Consider the following 21614-nt stretch of genomic DNA (forward strand, 5'->3'; position numbering starts at 1 on the left):
AGTAAGGAAACATTTATGCACACACAGACACACAAAAAAAAAAAAAAAAAAAAAAATCACACGTTAGGTCAGAATTTGCCAAGTGGAATCTGAAATTACCTGTAAGAGTTTGCTCTATTCAAAGAAGCAACCAGCCTTCCTCCCTGCTATGACTTAGGAAAAGTCCAAGACTCTCTTGGAAACCAAAGGTTATGCAGAAAAGGAACAATTATTTGGCTGAGACCGAGGTGTAGGACTCAAGAATGCGAAGTGAAGGTAAAAGCAGCAACTGAGTGCAACTATATTTTTATAGTGAAGTAGAAGTAATAAATTTCTCCTCAGTGTTTTCATTACTGAAAGTTCACATATAAGCCTCACCCTCACTATCTGTATCCTTTTGATTCTTCCAAAGCACATTTATAAGTATCTTGCATTGAAAATGACTGGATTTGGAACTGTTGGTGGCGAGGGCCGGTGAACACCCTTATCCTCCATGCTCTATAGCATTAGAAAAAGCATTGGGAGGCTTGACTACTGCAGATTTCATTTTTGGTTTGAGAAGCTCTGAAATAAGTGTTTAAGTGATATTAGAGTACAAAGAGTTTAAAAAGGATTACTTTAAAAGAAGTCAGTGTAGGTGTCAGAGGAGAAACGTAAGAGTAGGGGAGAAAAAATAAGAAGTGCCCTGACTGCCTTGTTCCACAGAAATAAATTCACTTTTTCTGTCATAAAAAGTTTTGAGTATGTAATAAAAGATTACAGGAAACTGGGAGCACTGTGTATTTCTCAACATCACTTTATAGAGAAACTGGTCAAAGCTGGCATGCTGTTGTATGTAACCATCCAAAGCAGACTGGATAACCTATTGTTTGATTACACATGCCTCATTTTCTGATTAAACAAAAATAAAAGGCAAGTTCTTTTTAAACAGTATCATTTTACTCATCTTTTTTGAATAGCTGAAGATTTTGCATAACTGCTTATGAAAAGGGAAATGTCCCACCATTTGAAACCATGGAAGCACAGAATGGTTTGAGTTGGAAGGGACCTTTAAAGATTGCCAAGTTCCAACCCCCTTGCCATGGGCAGGGACACCTTCTACTAAACCAGGTTGCCCAAAGCCCCGTCCAACCTGGCCTTGAACACTTCCAGGGATGGGGCATCCACAACTTCCCTGGGCAACTTGCTCCAGTGCCTCACCACCCTCACAATGAAGAATTTCTTCCTTACATCTAATCTAAATCTACCCTCTTTGAGTTTAAAGCCATTACCCCTTGTCCTATCACTACATGCCCTTGTAAAAAGTCCCTCTCTGGCTTCTTTGTAGTACCCTTTAGGTACTGGAAGGCCACTATAAGGTCTCCCTGGAACCTTCTCTTCTCCAGGCTGAACAACCCCAACTCTCTCAGCCTGTCTTCATAGGAAAGGTGTTCCAGCCCTCTGATCATCTTCGTGGCCCTCCTCTGGACTCACTCCAACAGGTCCATGAACTTCTTATGTTGGGGGTCCCCAACATGCCAGACGCAGTACTGCAGGTGGGGTCTCACACGAGCGGAGCAGAGGGGGAGAATCACCTCCCAGTCACGCTTCTTTTGATGCAGCTCAGGATATGGTTGGCTTTCTGGGCTGTGAGTGCACATTGCCGGGTCACATCAAGCTTCCTCGTCAACCAACACCCCCAAGTCCTCCTCCTCAGGGATGCTCTCAATCCACGCATCCCCCAGCCTGTATTTGTGCTTGGGATTGCCCTGACCCATGGACAGGACCTTGCACTTGGCCTTGTTGAACTGGAAATGAAGCATACTAATAACTCATACTAGCTAGCATGATGGAAGGCTACTGATGATCTTTGAAGATGGAGCATGGCCAACACATCCCGCATACATACTTCTATGCTCTATCTACTGAAGCATGAGCACAGCTTAGTGTTTTTGTATAGCCATGAGCTGGGGAGAGGTGGGGGAAGATGAACACTAATCACTGCTCCCAAACCATAGGGATCTTCATGAACTGCCTCATCTATCTTTTGCTTTAGACAAAAAACAATATGAGTATCACACCTTTGCATGCCTACTGTTACTTTCACATTTTTTGTAGAAATCTACTTCTACAAATAGATATAAACAGCCTAATTTTAGAAGTCTCTTTGGGAAGATACTATTAATAATAGTTTATGCTTAATGGTATTAAGCAATTTAGGCAGTATGTAAAAAAAACAGAACAAAGCTTTATTGGTACCCAACTCTATTTGTTGACTTGACAATTCTGCCTCCTCCAAACCAGATGTACTAAGAGGTTTTATTGCTTATGATTTTAACAAATACAGACTCTTCACACAAGTCGCTGGTTATGTCACTTCCACTTCTGACAGCGGTCTTGTGTTTAATTTAAATCTAGATTAAGTTATTGCATGGAAAATGCATTAATAAACTCAAAGAACATAATGAACTTACAGGATGAGAGTCTGCCAGATCACGGAAAGTTCCTTTTTTGCCCATAAGCTTCCTGTAGACAACCATGGGAAAATGTACATCCAGTATACAGTTATTGTAAATAGCCAGACCCAGTACTATGCCAATCAGTGTAAACTGACCCTCAGTTTCAAAAGAGGATGGATTAAACCAAAACAGTTTTGTAGATTCATCATATGTGAACATCCCTGTAAAAAAATGATGTTGAACAATTATGGATACATTTCAATAAAAATGACATGTAAAACATACCATTATAAACCCATTTGCATTATAATGCCTCTAAAGAGTGTTTAACTTAACATTACACTGAATTTAATGGCAAAGAGAAGCTACTTACCTTAGGGTAACTGGAGCTGCTCAAAATACTGTTACTCACATTACCACTAAAAGCATGCAGGAGACCTGTGATACAACATCCTGCAATGCCACTGAAGCTGTACGAACACAACCTTTCATCCCCTTCCATTACTGAGGAAGCAGCAGCACATTGTCAACATAGATTGTATCTTTCATAAATACAACAGTGCAAGAAAAGAACACCATCAAAAAACATGTGGTGAAATAATCCTGAAGAACTCCAATTACTATAAAGTGATAGCCTTTCCTCAAATGCTTTTCTGGGCCAGTTCCAGCAAAGGAACAGGACTAGATGCAGCCCTATTATTAAACTGGAAGCTATGACGATGGAGCTGGGATTAACTATCACATATGATCTTAGATGCTCAACAGATTATTTTTTTTTAGAGGTACTCGATAAGGTCCACTGTTGCTGCACCTATCACATACATTCTAACTTGAGGGGAAAATGTAACATCGGACTGTTGTTTCACAGGAGGGGTTGCAATTTTAACAGCTTGTCACTGTTGAAAGGGAGAGGTTTTGCTTTGTTCCCCTATCCCTTCGTCTGATTCAGCTCACTATTTCAGGTGACCAATTTCCTGCCAAGTTCACAAGCTGAGTACCTTCAGAGAAGGTTTCAACAAACAGCTGAACTGGCACATGCCAGGAGCTGGAGAGAGCAGATAGGACTGTACAGACAAGAGAAGGGTAAAGAGTCCCTTACCCTTTTGGCTGTAGCAAGCCACTAGATTAAGCTCTTGTTTATGAAACCAGAGTTTGTGTACAGGCTATAAACTATTTAAGTGAGTCCCACAGTTAAAATCCATTGCTTACCTGACTAGATACTGAAGCAAGATAAATGCAAATCCCATAGACTTAAGGAGAGGGAGAGACCACCCTGGATAAGTATAGTCCCAGTGATCTGTTGCTTGTACAGCTAAGTGTCATAATTTCCAGGCATGGAAACAACATTTTAAAACATTTTAATCTTTTCAGAGCAGTAGACAAGCTGCATATTAAAAGCAGCATGTCCTTGCAGGTATAAAGACAGAAGCATAAAAGACTGGTGCAGGTTGCAAGGGAAGAGTAAGATGGAAATGTGACTGTTAAAACACAAATACAAAACTCTGGCTCCAATATATCAAATTACTCCTAGTTCTTAGATAACTACAATCAAATTTGACATTACTGCCACACTTTGGATCTGCACCCCTTTTAGATGACATCATTAGAAGAACTGAGACTATCAGATTTTTTTAAGCTGGAGGAAGGGGAGGAAATAACTCAAAAACTCACCATAGTCCTACTCTGGTTTTTTTGCAGAAGCTCTTCCTCTTTGGTTTGTTTACTAATTCTAGAAGCTAATCACAAAGCAAAGCGAGGAGAAAGGTGAGAGAACAAACAAAGGAACCCTGCAACCCTACACTACTGATTTATATCTAAACACGTAATGGTAGCTTTCACTAACTATACACAGTTATTCCTTTTTATCACTCCTCCTTAGGAGGATGACTGATGATGACACAGTGAGCCTCAATGGGTCAAGTACTCTCATAATCACCAAGAAATCTGAAGAGCTTCAGAGAGAAGCAGCAGCAGATATAGAAAGGCACTGCATAAACATAGAACAGCCCAGGTTGGAAGGGACCTTCAAAAATCATTTGGTCCAACCTTTCGTGGGAAAAATCTGATAAATTAGTAAATTATTAGAACACATACCAATATCTGGATTGAAGATTTCTTCCACAACCAGTTGAAAAAATTCTTTGGAAACACCTCCTTCATCTACCCCTTGCTCTCCTTCAAACTCAACATACAATTGCTTCTTCAAGTCTGCAGGATTTTCCATGGCAATCATCTCTAGCTATTGAGTGAATAGATAGAAGTATTTCATTAGTAAATCTGTTTACTAGAAGAGTCAACTGAGTATCAAATAATGAAATCAAAACTACCCTCCAAACCTAAGAGATCAAATATAAATCAAAACAGTAAAATATCAGAAACCAATAGTAGTGCTAAATCACTCTAAGCACGTATTAGAATTTGGGGATTAACACAGCAAGAAACTTACCACAGATCTGCTCTGTTAGCCAACTAAGTCTGTTAGCGTTCTCCATTCCTATTCTTCTAAGCACTTACTTTAAATAAGTTAGCATTGTGTTGCACAAAATTCACATAAAACAGTATGAAAACAAGATGTATTACTGGGATAATTAAATTCATCTGACAATGAAAAGAGACTGCAATCTGATTTACATGTTTGACAATGAATGGTTTTATAAACAGATTACACAGATGTGTTTTCAGAACTTTCATCTGATAATTTACAGTGGAAGACAGAAGACAAGCCTTTGACTAGCAGGTGCATCTCGTAAACAAAGAGCTGGGGAAAAAAAACCCCAGAAATAAAAAGACACTAATATTACAGTCAAATCAATCCCCTTTCCTCCTGACCCCAATGAAGAAGTCTCAGAAATCTCTTGCTCTTATTTCTTCAGTGCCTTTAAACAGATTTACTGCATTGCTTCCGTGAAAGTGAAAATTCAGTTAAGGTCAAACAGAAGTTGTGACATTTCACAGGAAAGGGTTGCACGTCCATATAAAGGCCATTACAGGTCTTTCACTTTCTTCCAACAAAAATGTATCCTTTCAGTAAATTAGAAGTTATGCAGGAATATTTTGCAGCTGATAAGAAACATACTGCTTAAAAGCGTAAACATATTGGTTAAACCTCTGCAGCATGATTACATTAAACATACCTACATGGCAAAGAAAACTCAACAGCAGTAAAGTAAGGCACAGATGGACCTGTACATTATTACTGGTGAGATTTGCCTCTAATCCAGGCTAGCGCACACTGTACTTACCAGCAGGTGTCCTTAACATGGCGAACCTTTTTATTTCACTACCCTACCTTACCCACACACATGCCAACACATTCTTTACGTCCCAGAATTTTACTACACAAGTGTAAAGGAAAACAGGAACAGAACAAAGAGGATAAAGGCAGCAATAATGACACCATCAACCCATGAAGTGACACCACCAGTAAGATACATTTTCTCCCGGTAACTGCCGAGTTAGCCAGCCAGCCATGTTTCAAGCAGCACAGCAGGGCTAGTTGGGTGAGAGAGCTAAGGTGGTTAGCGTAACAGGTTTGAAGACTTTGAAGCTCCTCATGCGAAACCAGCATGTGAAGACTTGCACTAACTGGTATTGAAAAACAGTATCAGGAAGAGAGAGAGAGTGTAACTCCATAGCTTATAAAGCTCAGTTAAAAAAAATGGAGGCAAGCCACGTAGACCCCAATAATGAGAGCGAGTCAGATTAGCTGATTGAGATACATATTAAATTACAAGATTATCTGGAAAACTTAGTTATGTACTACCTAAAGCATTTGGTAATCTATTGCATATCATTTGCAATGAACTATATTTGCCCCAAGGAGACCAAATAACATTTATTCTTTGAAATTCACTCTATTTTATCAACAATACTTCTGCAGCAAAAAACATGTTGCAGTTCCCCCCCATTGGTATTCTTATCACATGCTTTCCATAATAGTGTAGTTTTGCATCTTGCTTTTCATGTATATCTTAAAATTTTGCATCTTGCAGAAGTGTAAAAAATTTTTGTTCCTGAATAGGATGACAATGGCACCTAAACCATGTTCCAAATACCACTGAGACTTTTTAAAAACAGAGAAGTAGCATTTATTTTAAGACCGTAAATACAGGTTATACATTCAAGCTAGACAGACAGAAGTTCTCCTATTTGAATCCCTTCCACTTGCAACTGGCACTAACAATGCTTTGTTTTTTTCTCTCCAGTCATGACTTTGTTGGCTTTGTAGTATTTACTACCAGCAATTTACTATTTTGCAAGTTTTATGAATTTTTATGAGTTCTGAGAAAGCAAGTATTGCCTCTGCATTTATTTTGGGACTGCAACCCTTTGTCATTGTGTAAAGGCTCTCTTGTGTCACAGAAATACACTTACACTAAGGAGAGTGCTCATATTTATACATATAAAGCCATTTAAAAAATTATTTCAAAATTATTTTTTTGGCTGAGAACTATGCTGCAATGAGTGATGTAAATGAAAAGCAGTATTAAAAAAAAGGGAAGGAAACACTCTTAGTTGAGCAATACTGGCTGGGCAGATTGGAACAGTGCTGTCGTAGTTTAACCCCAGCCAGCAACTAAGCACCATGCAGCTGCTCACTCACTCCTCCCCACTTCCAGTGGGATAGGGAAGAGAATCAGAAAAAAAAAGTAAAACTCATGGGTTGTGATAAGAATACTTTAATAACTAAATTAAAATATAACAACAACAACAACAACAAAATATGCTACTACTACTACTACTACCACCAATAATAATATTAATAATGATGAAAAGGAATATAACAAAAAGAGAAATAAACCCCAAGAAAAAGATAATCCATGCACAATGCAATTGCTCACCACTCACTGACTGATGCCTGAGCAGCAATTTGCCCCTCCGGCCAACTCCCCCCAAGTTTATCTACTGAGCATGATGTGGTATGGTATGGAATATCCCTTTGGCTACTTCAGGTCAGCTGTCCTGGCCATGCTCCCTCCCAGCCTCTTGTGCACCTGCTTGCTGGCAGAGCATGGGAAACTGAAATATCCTTAGTTTAGGATAAGCATTACTTCGCAACAACTAAAACATCAGTGTGTTATCAACATTATTCTCACACTAAACCCAAACCACAGCACTGTACCAGCTACTAGGAAGAAAATTAAACTCTATCGCAGCTGAAACCAGGACAGGTATGCTGCATGTCTGCAAGGCAATCATACAAAGGATTACCAAAAAGCCAGTATTTTGAGTCAAAGCCTAATGTTCCTTGAAGTAGATTCTGTAACCAGGACAATGTTGCTAAGCGGCTCAACCGAAGGTTGCGGATTTAGCTGCTCCTTTGAACGTCCATGCCTCAACACTGATGCTTCACAAGAAAACTGGAACTCAGTGGAAAACACAGCATTAGTCACGATGGTAGAGGCACTGAATTTTAGCAGAACTGCAGCAGTGTTTCTATAGCAAGGAAGTATGAACTTCAGTTTAAAGTTGTTTGTTTTTATAAATAATCAGACCTGCCATGTGAACACAGATGCTGCTGGATAAACCCAATCTATATGTGTGTGAATTCCCGAAGTTTTAGAAGCTAATATGTTTTCTGTCACAATGCTTTGACTGGCCAAGCAGATGAAGTCATCATTACATTTTTCACGGACTTCCCAAAAAGCATGTGTGTAGCATGTCTGAAGCAGCAGCAGCATCAAAAATTGAGTACGAATTGAGAAGCTGAAAGCTGAGACATGACGTTATAAAGAATACCTGCATTTTGTTGGCTGAAACATGATATTGTGGCACAGCATAAGAGACTGTATGATTTACTCTGCTTACAGAACAACATTGTGCTTTCCTGAAAGACAGGAATCTTCCACTGGATGACAGAAATATGACAACATTTAAAAGCTTAACATAACACCAGAGTTTGGCTAACTTCTTAAAATTGATAGTAACTGAACTAATCTCTATTCATTTAAAAACGATCAAAACCCCCCCTCAAGTTCTAGCAATGTAACACAGAAGTTCTCTTTCAGGCAGTGGCAGGAATACTTTCCACACTAGAAGGCAAAAATGACATGAACACAACTAATTCAAGTTTGAAAGTACCAGTGACACATCATGCAATAAGTTGGTCACTACGTTTTTCTGCGAAGTGGCATGTGAAGTAATACTTAAAGTGACTAAGAAGCATCCTCTCAAGCTGTATTTATGGTTCATGCATACACTTGCCAGTGGAGCTTGCATACATGAACAGTTACACATATTCTGCATGCAACCAAGGCATACTATTGCCGAGATTTTCCACTGAACACACATTAACATTGATTTAGTCTAAAAGAACCTCAAAGCTCCTGAAGTACTTTGTTGCTAATATACTATGAGAGAATCTGCCTACTGGCTTCAGTTGTCACATAAGAGTTTTTCCTCATCAATATATTCAGCAGTCATTTACAAGCAAGTGAGGCTTGCTGCCTGCAAGCCATCTACATTCAATGTGAAATTTGTCAAAGTGAGTTTCTAATTTGCAAGGCAGTACCAGCCAGACTCTGCTGAAGGAACCCACCACATTTTCACTTGCAGAACTTATGTGTCGTAACTCACACCCTTTAAATTACTGTTACCTGAGAATAAATCCACCTAAAATCTCGGGGGGTGGGGGGCACAGAGTAAACTCGGAAGGGGATGAAAAATAACTGTTGGGGGGATGAAAAGGCAGAAGAGGGGATTTAAGGATAAACTTCTTTTCATTACTATCACATCCACATAACATGACTCAGCAGGAGTACAGCTAACCTCTTAAACTTGTTAGACCCAAAAAAGCATGTTAACTGCTTTCAAGAACTGCAAACTGAACTACCAACTCCCAAATGGAAGGGTTCCTTAATACAAGTGGGGACTAGCACTTTACTAATTCCAATATTCCCCCCCAGTGACTTTTCAGACTAACATACATACAAATAAGCATACAATAAGTATATAATACAAAGAAAACATGTTTCATTAAAATCCATTTCAATGAAAAAAAAAGAAAAATAGCTTTGATTCAAGTTTCATACATGTGAAGAAACTGAACAATGAATCCGTAAATAAAATTTTTGCTTAGATGTGTGTGTTCAAGCAACTTTAAACAAATTATTGCTTCAAAGGTATTTAAAAGGTATTGCTTCAAATTCTCAATAAAAGAAAAAAACCTACAGTAATAATAATAATAATAAATATCACTTACCAGTGCTCATATTTGTTTTAATGAAGTCCAAAAAGTGAGAAGATGTACATACTGAATTCTAAAAGTTTAAATATTAAGTATTGGTAAGAGAAAAAACAGCTTGGTGATAACTTCATTAGCTCGACTAATTAGCAAAGAAAGAGCGGTACTTAATCCATTTGCAAGAAGTTATGAAGGCTGATCAATATATTTGCTTGAAAAATATCCAACATCAATAAGGAAAATATGAATAAGATCATCTCAACCTCATTTTAATCAATATTTCTGAAAAAGCTTTTATCAGGAAGTTAGAGTTATTCCATATGTAGTCAAAAACGTCTGCACTGATTATTCTGTAAAGACACAGGTCTAGTGACACAAGTATGTAATTACTTACAACTCAAACAAGCCTGTAAGTATTCAAACTCCAGAAGTAAAAAATGCAATTCAAGGGTAAAAATAACGGTAATTATAATTACTTACCTGTCATTTAAGCATGTTTGGAAACATTTTGCCACTGAACAGATCTAAGAATACGCTTTTACTAGTGAAGACTATCTTGGCAAGATCTTTCTGATAGTTTTCAGTGTGACCTTTCCGAAGTTCAATACTGCACCCAAAACTGCAACCATCACTGATGTAAACTCATACAATGCAGCTTTCACTTAGGTTTGATGCTGTCAGTGCTGCTACAGAAGCACAGAGTACCCCATCTTTGACTATAATCAAAGATAAAGCAAGTTACTTTAAGGATTAGGACATAAGACTGAAGATTATCCAGACCTATTTTACACCAATTAGGAAGCGGAAACGAATTGTGAAAATTACTAAAAATCACTTCTCAACCTGTTACAGAAGTACCTGTAACAACAGCATACAATTCTTAAACACATCAGGCACTTGCTGAAGAAACTGCAAGACGACAATGTGGAACAATATTTTCCCTGCAATACTTTTCCAGCTACCAGTAGACTTGCAGCTTACAGACTTTCTGAGGTTTGTGTGTGGGTCACATCAAAATACCTGTAATCCCTATTACCTTTTGATGGATCTTTCTTTCATGAAGAGCTACAAGTTCTGGGCAAAGACATCCATAATTTTAAGGTACACAGTGTACCTTAAAAATGAGTTAAAAATATGTCATTTTGCTTATGTTAAGCCTGCTTCCTGATAATATGACTGGGTGCTACCAGTTGAAAAACCAGTATTTCCCATTCAACTTCTCCATGCCATCTTTTATGTCCTCTCCATCACCTTTTTTACCATTAAGAGGGCTTTACAATCTCTCTGAAAAGGCTCTGAACTCTGAATGTATGTCTATTGCATCCTTTTTGATACTAAAATGAGAAGAAACAAATGAAAGAAACAGAGGTACACCATAGTAAACAGAGACATTGTATTGTTCCATTTGTTCCTTTCTGACCTCCTAATGCTTCCTCAGGAATATTTAATATCTCTTCCTTGAGCACTGATACTTCATATTATCAGTCAAAACATACCAATAGTTAAAAGGTGACTTCTGTACCCACTACATATATCAACACAATTTTCTGTAAGTCCACATGATCTCAACAGCTACGCTGTTGCATCTGTTTGAAATGGCACATACTCCCTTTCTCCAGCTACGATGGTGAGTCTTCATTCATCTCCACTTTACTGAATATAATCTATTTTCCACTTTCGAGAAATGCCTGGACTGCACTTGGTCTTGTTGACTAACACTACAGTTCAGCTCAGACTACTTGAATTTAGAACAATTTTATCTTTTCCCTTTATATTCTGTCCCAGAATAAACAGTTTAAAATTCTTACTCTCCCTGGGGCTTTGACAGAGTCAGATAACCATAATTTAGCATGTTCTGACAGCTTAAAATAACAGCCATAAGACGATCCACGGCAACTGCCCAGGCATGTACTCGTAGACTGCTAGGCTGCGCAAGGGCTGCTGCAAGCCCATCACAATTTAAATTAGTATGTTTGAGCTTAATCTGATTTAAATTATCGAAATTTCCAACAGACCAAAAGTGTGCATGGTGGTGACTGCTGTGGCCCTGTTGCAATATAGTAGCTGCACCAACTTGATGTTGCCCATGAGCTTTCTAAGCATCACCAAACATTTTTTTGTCCTCAAAGATTTCAACTTCCTTCCACAACAAGCAATATGTGGAAGAAGGCCTTTTCTTATATTTACAGATTTTCCTTGTCATTATCAGCATGAGGAAGGAGGTCTGCTTCCTCTCTGCTGGAACTGACATTAAAATGAACATCTCCCTAAACCAAGGTCTTATTCTCTTTTAGCCCATCCTCTCCTAAAGAGATAGTACTGTCCCTCCCTTTTCCCCAGTATTTATGTATCCCAAAGCTGAACAGTCAAGAAAATAAACTCCATTACATTAATGTGAGAAAACATAACTGGATAGAACCCCAAATCTGATAGGTAGTGAAATTACAAAGAGTATTCTTAAATTAGAAAACTGGTACACAGTAGGCTTTAATCTTAAAACAGTGTATTTCTCATTTGCCTAATATAAAATTGGGTTTACAGACAGAAGCCATTTCTGCATTGCAATTTTATTTTTCATATTGGTACTGGAGACAAAGGTTTCCCCTGAGAAGTCATAATATCAGCAATTCCCCTGAAGCAGCTAACCCACCTGGAAATCCATAGGTACACAGAAAAATCAAGGTTGGAGTTCATTTAGGGCTCTCACAATTGACCTTCAGTAGCAGTTAGTGTCATCAAATTTAACTAGACGTAACAGCTGGGTTGAGAGGCAAACCCAGGTACTTTTCCCCAGGGTCTCTCCAAATACTTGTCTGGCTCTTCAGCAACAAGCTTTAAAAAGCCAGGGTTAAATTAAAAATTTTGTAGACTTTATTGTGTTTTAGTAACAGAACACAGAAAAACGAGCTTCTGAAAAATAACAGCTTTAAGCAAAAAATAAAGGGAGGAAGAGTCCTAAAATTAAAGGACATATTTACAGAAAAAAGTTTACTGTGAAACACTCTTTATAGTTTGTATCCTGTATAATTCCCATCTTCCAAAACTGTGTGAACAAATGGCTTTAAGTTTTACTTTGAGAAGCCAGCATATTCAGAAACAGGTTGCTCTCTCAGTTCTCGGCTACTAACAGGTCTGTCTTCTCCTTTCTCAGTCATATTTGCACCAAATTGCAACAACGCTTAGAGAAGTGAAAGTTCTACTTATTATGCAGGCACTCCACCACTTCATATCTAGAAGTTCAGAAGTCCACAAAAAGAGTACACAACTGAAAGGTTTTAATTCCAACTTCCATCTGAAAAACCCTACTATCAGAAGAAGATCCAAGACGGTCCAGAGGACAAAGAAAAAGAAAGAGAAGTTGGTCACTCTCACCATTAAGAGCTGTAACAGTGCAGAATCTGTTAATGGGGAATAAGAACTATTTGACACTTTAAAACATTTAAGTCTGCAACCACTCTGAGTGGAAGTGGTTCTGCTGAACATACAAATCTTCAGCAGCATGCTCAGAATTCAAACTTAATATGGTAAAGCTATTTGAGTTTCTTCTAGAGGAAATCTAGCACATAAAACACTGCACTCACACACAGTCCTTTTCAGTTAGTCAAAGCCCACATAGTTTGCACTAGTCAGAACCAACAAAGCTAAGTTCCATGTTGCTGCATGACTTACCCGGACCAGCGCATCATCTATGATGTGATCACGTCTCACTTTAAGTCGCAAATATGGGTTGAGCTGCTGTCCTTGAACTAAGCTGTAGAGCACAGTTATGCGTCTTTCACTGTACATCCGGATTCTATTGTCATAATACAATCCCAGGTTCTTGGTAACAGCATTCAATATGAAGGGACAGGTCATAAAAGAGAATTTATTTTCTGTTTCTACTTTGAAGAAAGTGTAGTCTTTATCCATTTCTAGAACATCATTCAGTGGTTCATTAATAAATTCTTCAAAAGGGATAAGTGGTTTTCTGCAATCTATAGTTTTAACACCAAGTTCAGTTTCCAGTGGGTCCACTCGAGGACCTTTTTTATTTCTTCTTTCCTCACCCAACAACTCTTGAAGAGTTAGTTCACTTGATTCTGGGATGGGTTCTTCATCTTCCTCTTCATTATGATCTGTATCCACATCCCCTCCTACTACATTTGCATAGTAAACCATTTTCAAGCACTTTGAAGCAGCAACAACAGCATCATCATCATTCACTAGGTTACGACTATTGAACTCATTGCTTATGACTTTGTAAGTAATAAGCTGCTGAAATGTTTCCATCATTCTCCGAATTTGGTCTGCTCTGTACTTAGACCACAATCTGATCAGTTTTGCTTGAGCTGCAAGGGGTAGTTTGCTCATTGCTTTGCAAAACAATGGTAGAGCCATTTCCAGATATTCTGGGCTATGAAGATTGCCATTCTCCATAACGATAATAAACAAATTCAGATAGTTAGGATCCCGAGAGTACACATTATGGTAAGTCAAGTCACATTCCACATTAGGTGACAAGTACACAAGTGCATTTAAAAAGGCAGTTTCTATTTTTTCATTAGAAAGTAACCTATCATAGACCCGCCTGACTGCTTCAATATCTACAGACACTTCATCTGGGCCTAGTTTTTGGAGGTTATTATCTCCTTGTGTGTTATCACCTATTCTTGATGATGAAGATGACGATGCTCCTGAATCTTCTTCCATAGCAGCAGCCGAACAGGCAGCCTTTTCCTTTTCATCTTCATCTTTGTCTTCATCCTTTCCTTGAAGAGACTTGAGCTCCTCCTTGGTGTGCTGCTTGGCTTTTCGGAAACTCTGTACCAATGCTTCAGCACTAGAAAATACTCTCCCAATCACCCGGATTAAAGGGGAATAATCCTCCTTCTCTCGACATAGTTCAAGAATTTCATATATCTTGTCTTCTGTTAGAAAAGTCACATCTATAAAAAGATAAAGTATTAATTTTAGTAAGATAAAAATTAAAAAGAAAAAATATTTCTGATTTGCTCTACTCAAGAAATCTGTGTATCGCATCATTAACACTGGAAAAAACAGTGTCAGTGTTGGGTAAATTCAAGACAGATATACTTTGTATTTCATTAGCATGAAGAATCATGATATTATTACTATGATTTTGTAAAATATTTTATTCATGAATGTGGATCAGAGAACACGCTCAATGGTAAAACTGTTTTGCAGCCAATTAACTACATTTGGTAGTCAACAGTATTGTATCATCTAAACACAAGCAACTAAACCAATCAGTAAGATGTTTAAACTTTAAAAGACATAATGAGTGAGATTGTGTTGACAATACAGTCTTCTGGTAAATCTGCACAGTAAGTCTTTAAACTATACACAAACTAAACTGAATCAATGTCATTTTTCAACCACAGCACATGCACATATGTGCACACACTTTCTCCCTTAAAAAACAGATCTTGAAGAAAAGATTCAATAATTTGTTTTGTTGTACATTAATGGGAATATAAGATTTCTTATTTCTATTTTTAATGCTTTCTGCAACTGTTTTTATACGAAACTGATGCCTGAAAATCCAGAAAAACCACAATACATGCTCAGAAATTTATACTGCCTTCTAAATTGCACACACAGGTGGGCATATGGGTTATTTCTTTGTACATTAGGCCTGAGATAAACAACTTCTATTCAGATTAACACGCTGGTTTACACACATCATCTGCATGGGCTCCAAATACCTGTCTGTTCCGCCTCCTCTCCAAACCCCTGATATAAGTCATTTGGTGGTCCATTTGTTATTTGAAATCTTCCTTTCTCTTTAGAAAAGAGAAGGAGAAAACATTATTTATAGCTTTCTATGCTACTTCTCAAACAGAACCCACAGATGCTTTCACATCAGGTGATGATTTAGAGTAGGATTACCACATGATCAGACCCTGAAAAGATGTTCTAGTTTAAGCAGATTCTTCTGAACTGACACATAACTTAGAACTAAAACTCAATCTGTTTAATAGCATCTCTAGAGATCTAAAACACACACATCACAGCACTGTATTCACCAACCATGCTAGAACTACCTCTGCATAAAGGAAGTGTATCATTTTAATAAAGACAGATATATGTTAAAGTATTTTGAAATGTGATTGCCTACACTAACATTGATTCCAAGCAGTCATTAAATTAAAAATACAAACTGAATGATGCAAAGACAGACAACCTATTGATTTTCAGAGCCCCAAGCCATTCTTAGAGCACATATAACACAGCAAAGATTAAGTTTATGTCATGCAACTGAGATTGACTTTCAACCAATCTGAAGACAGTGAAAAAGCTTCAAAACTAAAATCTGTCCTGGTAAAAAAACAATAGCACTGAAAATATTATGAAAGGATTCAAGCGTAGTGCAACATCTATTTTTATCTGCTGCAGTGCATGCTCAAGAAGCAAAAATTTGCTTCTAAAAGAAATTTAACTGCTGATACAGATGCTGTTCCATGCCACAGCTCTTCAAAATGAGGACCATAGCCTCACGTTCAGCGACTCTGGACTGCAGAGGTTATTCATAGCATAAAGTTTATGAGCAAAAGTTGACAATTTAACAATATAATACGTTTCAGATTTCCATACTTACAACAGGAATTCCCCAGTCATTCTTTTAAAGGTTTTAATATTTAAGGAACTAACCAGGTGCTATTTCCACTTAAAATATTTAGTATTACCATCAGCAGTTTCGCAACAGTTTTAAGTCATATCCTGTGACCAAACTCTGAGCTGCCATAAGGGTCTGCCCCATTTTTACTTTACAGCAGTGAGAACAGCTGGAGAAAAACAATCGTAAGTGAAACTTTCTTCTAACTCAAGTCAATTTTAGCAGACTTGTGTCTGAATGTGAGCTTTTACATGCCTTCTCCCCATACCCTTTGTATTGCAACTAAGCGATCCCAGAAAGTATCTCCTCTCAGACCTTCTTCTCAGTAACACTCCATGACAAATCTGTACATGAAGTCAGCTTTAGCAGTGATCCTCGATTGTGAAAAAGACTGCACGTGATCTATATATTGCCAACAACACACTCCCTAATTAGCAAATTTATTAATTATCTTTCCATTATCTCTTATGGAAGCATTGTTATGATTGTGTGCTCACTGCCTGTCTGCTGACTTTCTCTGTTCCCAATTTAATGTTTTGGTGACCAAACTTGAAAATAGCTTCCCAGGTAATTATAACACTGATTTTGAAATGACGCTCTCTATATATGACTACATTTGTAACCCATGCTTTTTATATATTTGCAATTTCTCTATTTCCTTCCTTTTTTTGGACTGCCATCTAAGATATTACTAAGATGCTGACAATGGCCTCCAGATACATTTTTTCCCCAAAGGTAATAGTCTTAGGGCTTAGCACTACAGAAAAGTAATGTAAATAATTCTTTCTGAAGGGCATTTCTTTCAATTTACTTAGAACTTTCAATCCTATGTCAAGCATAAAAGCAAGCTGCACATCCTTTTCCTTGGCTTTCTTAAACTTAACTGCAGTTTTCCCAGTACCTGTTGCTGCAGATAGACCTTAAAAAATTTCAGAGTGCCGGATTTCTTAGACATCATCCAATTCCAAAGGTAACTAAGAGTCTCAGATGGGCTTTAAGAACACATTAATGCTCTCTGTCCATACAGCTACAAAGACAGGTCAATACTTGTGATGTTGCAACAGACGAAGTCTGAGTCATTGCTTTAGGCAACAGACTGTCTCTGGAGATAGGTTGAGAAGACTCTTAGATATCTATCTTGGGGAGAGAGGGCAGTAGGGTCAGAGAGAAGGAGGAAAATTCTGTACATGCACACCTCCATTAAAAATACACAAAACCAAAAGACAAATCACAAAACAGACATAATGTGTCTCTTGCCCGTCTAACACTACACTGGCTCCCCTTTCCCCTCCCTACTGTTTGCCTCTCTGCTTACTCAGATCATAAATAATTTGGGGACAAATTTATCCTTGCATCAGATAAAGAACAAACTGATGTAGGTATTGACTGGAGCATCTTAGGTCCCTTGTAACACAGTACTATCTTTATTGCTGATTCTGTAGGGCTTTTTAATTCTTTGCTGTAAACAGTTTCACCTTCTTCAGCTAAAATGAATGAATCTGAACTTCTGTGTTTATACCACTTATTGCAACAATACTTAAAAAAAGCCTGCTCAAAGGTTAATGGCTTTAATTTCATTTAGCTTGTGATTTCTGTTTGCACCACAGGTTTTGGCAACAGCTAAATTATTCTTGTAGTATGTATTTACTATTCTAGAGAGTTTGAAAAGCTAAATAGAAGTTAGAAAAGACATAGAACGGCATTTCATTCTCCTACACTGGCTTAGAAATCACTTTGCTTAAACTTTTTTTAGCTTGGTAGATGTATTGTCTATCACCCACTGTATCATTTTCTTGTTCATGTGTTAAGTTTCTTAACATAGAATCTGGAACTAGTTAAAGTATAACTTTTATAACTCATTAACTAAAGAAGAGTTACAAAACTAGCAAAACTAAAGCAGTCATACAACAGCACTTAAAAAAACCTCTCCATATTTGCAAAACCAGTAATCCCAGAAAGCAACAAATGCACATGGATTTTAACAGAGATGTGGTAAAGATCCAGATTTGGAATCAAGTGTTCAGCATTAATCCAGCCATTTTTCAGAATCCATAGTAAAATATTTGATTTCCCAATATTGTATTTTACTTAAGAAGTCAGCAGAACACCACCACAGTGAATTCTGTAGGCTTATAGTCATGCATATTAAACGTGTTTTATTTTAGGAAAATTCTAAAATAACATCTTACCTTTAAAGTCATCTCTTGGGCCTTGCATTTCCTTCTTGTTCATTTTTCTGTCAGTGCAGGAATTGTTATGGGCACCTTTGGAATTGTTTTCTAGGTAAGCTGAGCTCGTTCCTTTCTTGGAGGGATGAGGATCACAGAGTTTTGCATTAATCTTATAAAGCTCGAGGGCCTTAATGGCTGCTGCATTGTTATCCATACGGAGAAAAGTTGGACAGGAAGCACAAAATTCATTCGTGCAGGCTTCATTTCCACAGCCCTCAGTTAACTGGTGGTAGTAGCGCTCTATTAGATGCTTTGCAGCTGCTCGCTTCCTGTAGCAAACATTCAAACAGTAAGTACAAGGATTAGTAGAGCTTTCACATACAAAGCTCATTCAAAAGCATCAGCAAGGCAGAGATTAGTCAGGCACTGAAACACAAGATTTCTGTGTCAGAGAGGACACATCAGGAGATTTTTTTAAATGCAGGATTCTCATCTTGACAAATGCAAATATAATTAACACACGATTTAATTTGTGGGTCCTATGTAAGTGAAAGGTAAATCCTATTTATGCACAGTGTTCAGCTTTACATTCTAGTGTTACAGTGGACACAATCTTGCTCAGTTCTGAACAATCTCAGTTGTCACTGAAAAAGAGCAATTTAGATGCAAAGCAAGGCTGCAAGTGAAACAGAACTGGATCTCATACAGGTGATTGAGTCTGATGTATAGTACTGAGGTATGGTTGCCACTGACAGAGGGAATAAGCATGAAATACAAATGATCCAGGCATTTATTTAGTAATACTATCAATACTACACCAATAGGATACAAACCATTTAAAAATCTAAACTGTTTTTTTTAAACAAGATTCCAGATGAGTAAGTTATCTGATATTTAGTCTATTTAAATCTCTAGGAAAAATATTCCTTGGTTAATTAAACTGATAACAAAACCACGATTACAGATCAGCTCAAAGCTGAATATATCTCTCCTCAGCTTAATAAGGCATATGGTTCTCTAAAAACTACCTACCAAATCCTCCCCTTTCTCCTGCAATTATACATGCCAAGTATGTATTTTGAAGAATCACAACTGTATCACCTACACAAGTCAATGTGCTCAGTACTATATATACACACACAAGAAAATTTAACTGGCCAATTAATAAGGTCACAGACTTTTACAGAAACATGCAAATGGTAAAGAAATCACACGAAAGCTGCAGGTAATTGGGACAGAAGCAGCGGCATGCAGCACCAAGAACACCATATTTGATCACATTTTAGAAAGAAACCCCCAAACCTTCACTTCATTTAAGAAAATGAGTTACTAATGAAAAATATCAACTATGAAACATTTCAAACATTTTGATTAGGTGTAACATGCAGGCTTTTTACCTAACTTTAGTGATACAGTACTATAAAGATTAGTACTGGGAAGCAAGATTTTAATCAGAAATTGTCGTATTAACTTAAAGTTGCCTTTTTTGATGTTGATGCATGCACAGACTGTAGAACAAGTACTTGAGAACTGAAGTGCTAGACCCACTGGTACTACTCAGCACTTGCTGCACCTAGCTGTTAATACTGGCTGGTTAAGTATCAGTTTCAATGCAGCTGCTTCAGAAGGAAAAATGTCCTGAAGTTCTGAAAGTAACTATTGAGGCGTACATTATTCAGCAATAACACCTTTGCTCCTTCCTTTTCACCCTTCAAGATCTCATGATCCTAGACAAGAAAATATTTCTTACAAAGAAAACCATTACCTCAATGTCTACCTGACCTTCCAAATGCCCCAGTGTGTTCCAAGACAAAAAAACTGAAGAGAAAGGTTTCCCTGGCACCTCAAGACAGAGGTGGAAGACCATAAAAAAAAAAAAAAAAAAAAGCTCCAGCAACACCATCAAAACCACTACTGTATAAACAGGGAATAGCTGTATTCTGATCCAAGGTAAGAGTTCTAGCCTCTCCAATTTTTATAGGCAGACTTAGGAAAACCTGCCTCTCTCCATGTATGTATAAAAATATAAGGGTTTTTTGATCTTGTCTTTCATACTTCAGCTTTTAGCATAGAGGCTTTAAAAAAACAACAGTGTTTTAATACAGCTTAGACCAGTACATGATTTCAGACATCTATTTTCTGAATGCCGATTTCAATGCTTTGATCATTCTTGACTTTCAATCACTGCAGACCTTAAGATTTAGTGTGTGAAATATTGTCATTTGTAAGTAGGTAAGTATATCATGTGAAAGCCTTTCTTTGTTAATATTGAATTTTTACACCTGAGCTATGGCCACCTGTCTCACCAACATGCTCCTTATTTACTCCTCTTGCAGTCTGCCCTATGCATTGCCTTGATGCCTTCATGAAAGCTCTTTCCAACCCAAGTTCAAACTTACTGTTCTTTCATTCTTCCTCCCTCTCTCTCACTGACCATGTTTTCCACAGTGCATACAAAATGGTGGTTATTTCATATACATGCTATTATTTTAACTTTATCCTTCCTCATTGCATTTTCCTTCCATTTTATTTCTCCATTGCAGTCTACATGTAGATCACTTTTTCCCATAATTTTCTGACCTATGTAATACACCTATGAATGTTATATGGATTATTTCTCACATCTGTTCTAAGTGTATATATAATTAGGGGTATGTGTGTATTTATTTATTTACCTAAAGGAGCTGGAGTTGTTATTCAGATTAAATATATTGTGAAAAGCTGACCAATTTCCTAAGACAGAACTTATTTTTTTCACACTGGAGAAATTGTTAGTCTTAGAGGCATGCACACTTTTCTAGCTTACGTAACATCTAATTTGAATAAAGTTATTTCAATGTATAAACACTGATATATTAACAACACATTTTATCATATTAAACAACACTCCACTTTAATTAGGTCATATCTGAGATGCCAGGAGACAAAGCTAAGCTTAGACTTGTCTCTAACAGTTACTTTCTGAGGGACTCAAGATTTTTTTGCCTTCCAACATTTAACTACCAATTCTCAAACTGTGCCATGCCTACAGTAATGCTGTTTGTACAAACATTTTCCTTTTGACTCATGGCCACTGACTCAACTTCTGTGAAATTCTATTAGAGATGGAAGGTCCGACTAAAAGTTAGATATTTTTTTTTCTTTTTTATTAAAATCAACTATGGAAGCAAACAATACAATGTACAACAGTACTAGAACACAACAGTATTAGAATTCCCCCCCATACC

General features: G+C 37.5%; 1 protein-coding gene across 12 annotated transcripts in view; it reads right to left on the bottom strand.

The window, feature by feature from the left end:
* UBE3A (ubiquitin protein ligase E3A) overlaps positions 1–21614 on the bottom strand; it is a 54687-nt gene that overhangs the window by 4013 nt on the left and 29060 nt on the right. For all 12 annotated transcript variants that reach the window (XM_029998947.2, XM_029998945.2, XM_041119501.1 and 9 more), the window contains 4 exons: positions 18406–18716; positions 13270–14525; positions 4512–4656; positions 2433–2638 (listed from right to left, as the gene is read on the bottom strand). In XM_029998947.2, coding sequence (XP_029854807.1) covers positions 2433–2638; positions 4512–4656; positions 13270–14525; positions 18406–18716 — 1918 coding nt within the window. The remainder of the gene's footprint in view (positions 1–2432; positions 2639–4511; positions 4657–13269; positions 14526–18405; positions 18717–21614) is intronic.

The sequence above is a fragment of the Aquila chrysaetos genome, chromosome 23 (genome assembly GCF_900496995.4).
Source record: "Aquila chrysaetos chrysaetos chromosome 23, bAquChr1.4, whole genome shotgun sequence".
Taxonomy (NCBI): domain Eukaryota; kingdom Metazoa; phylum Chordata; class Aves; order Accipitriformes; family Accipitridae; genus Aquila; species Aquila chrysaetos.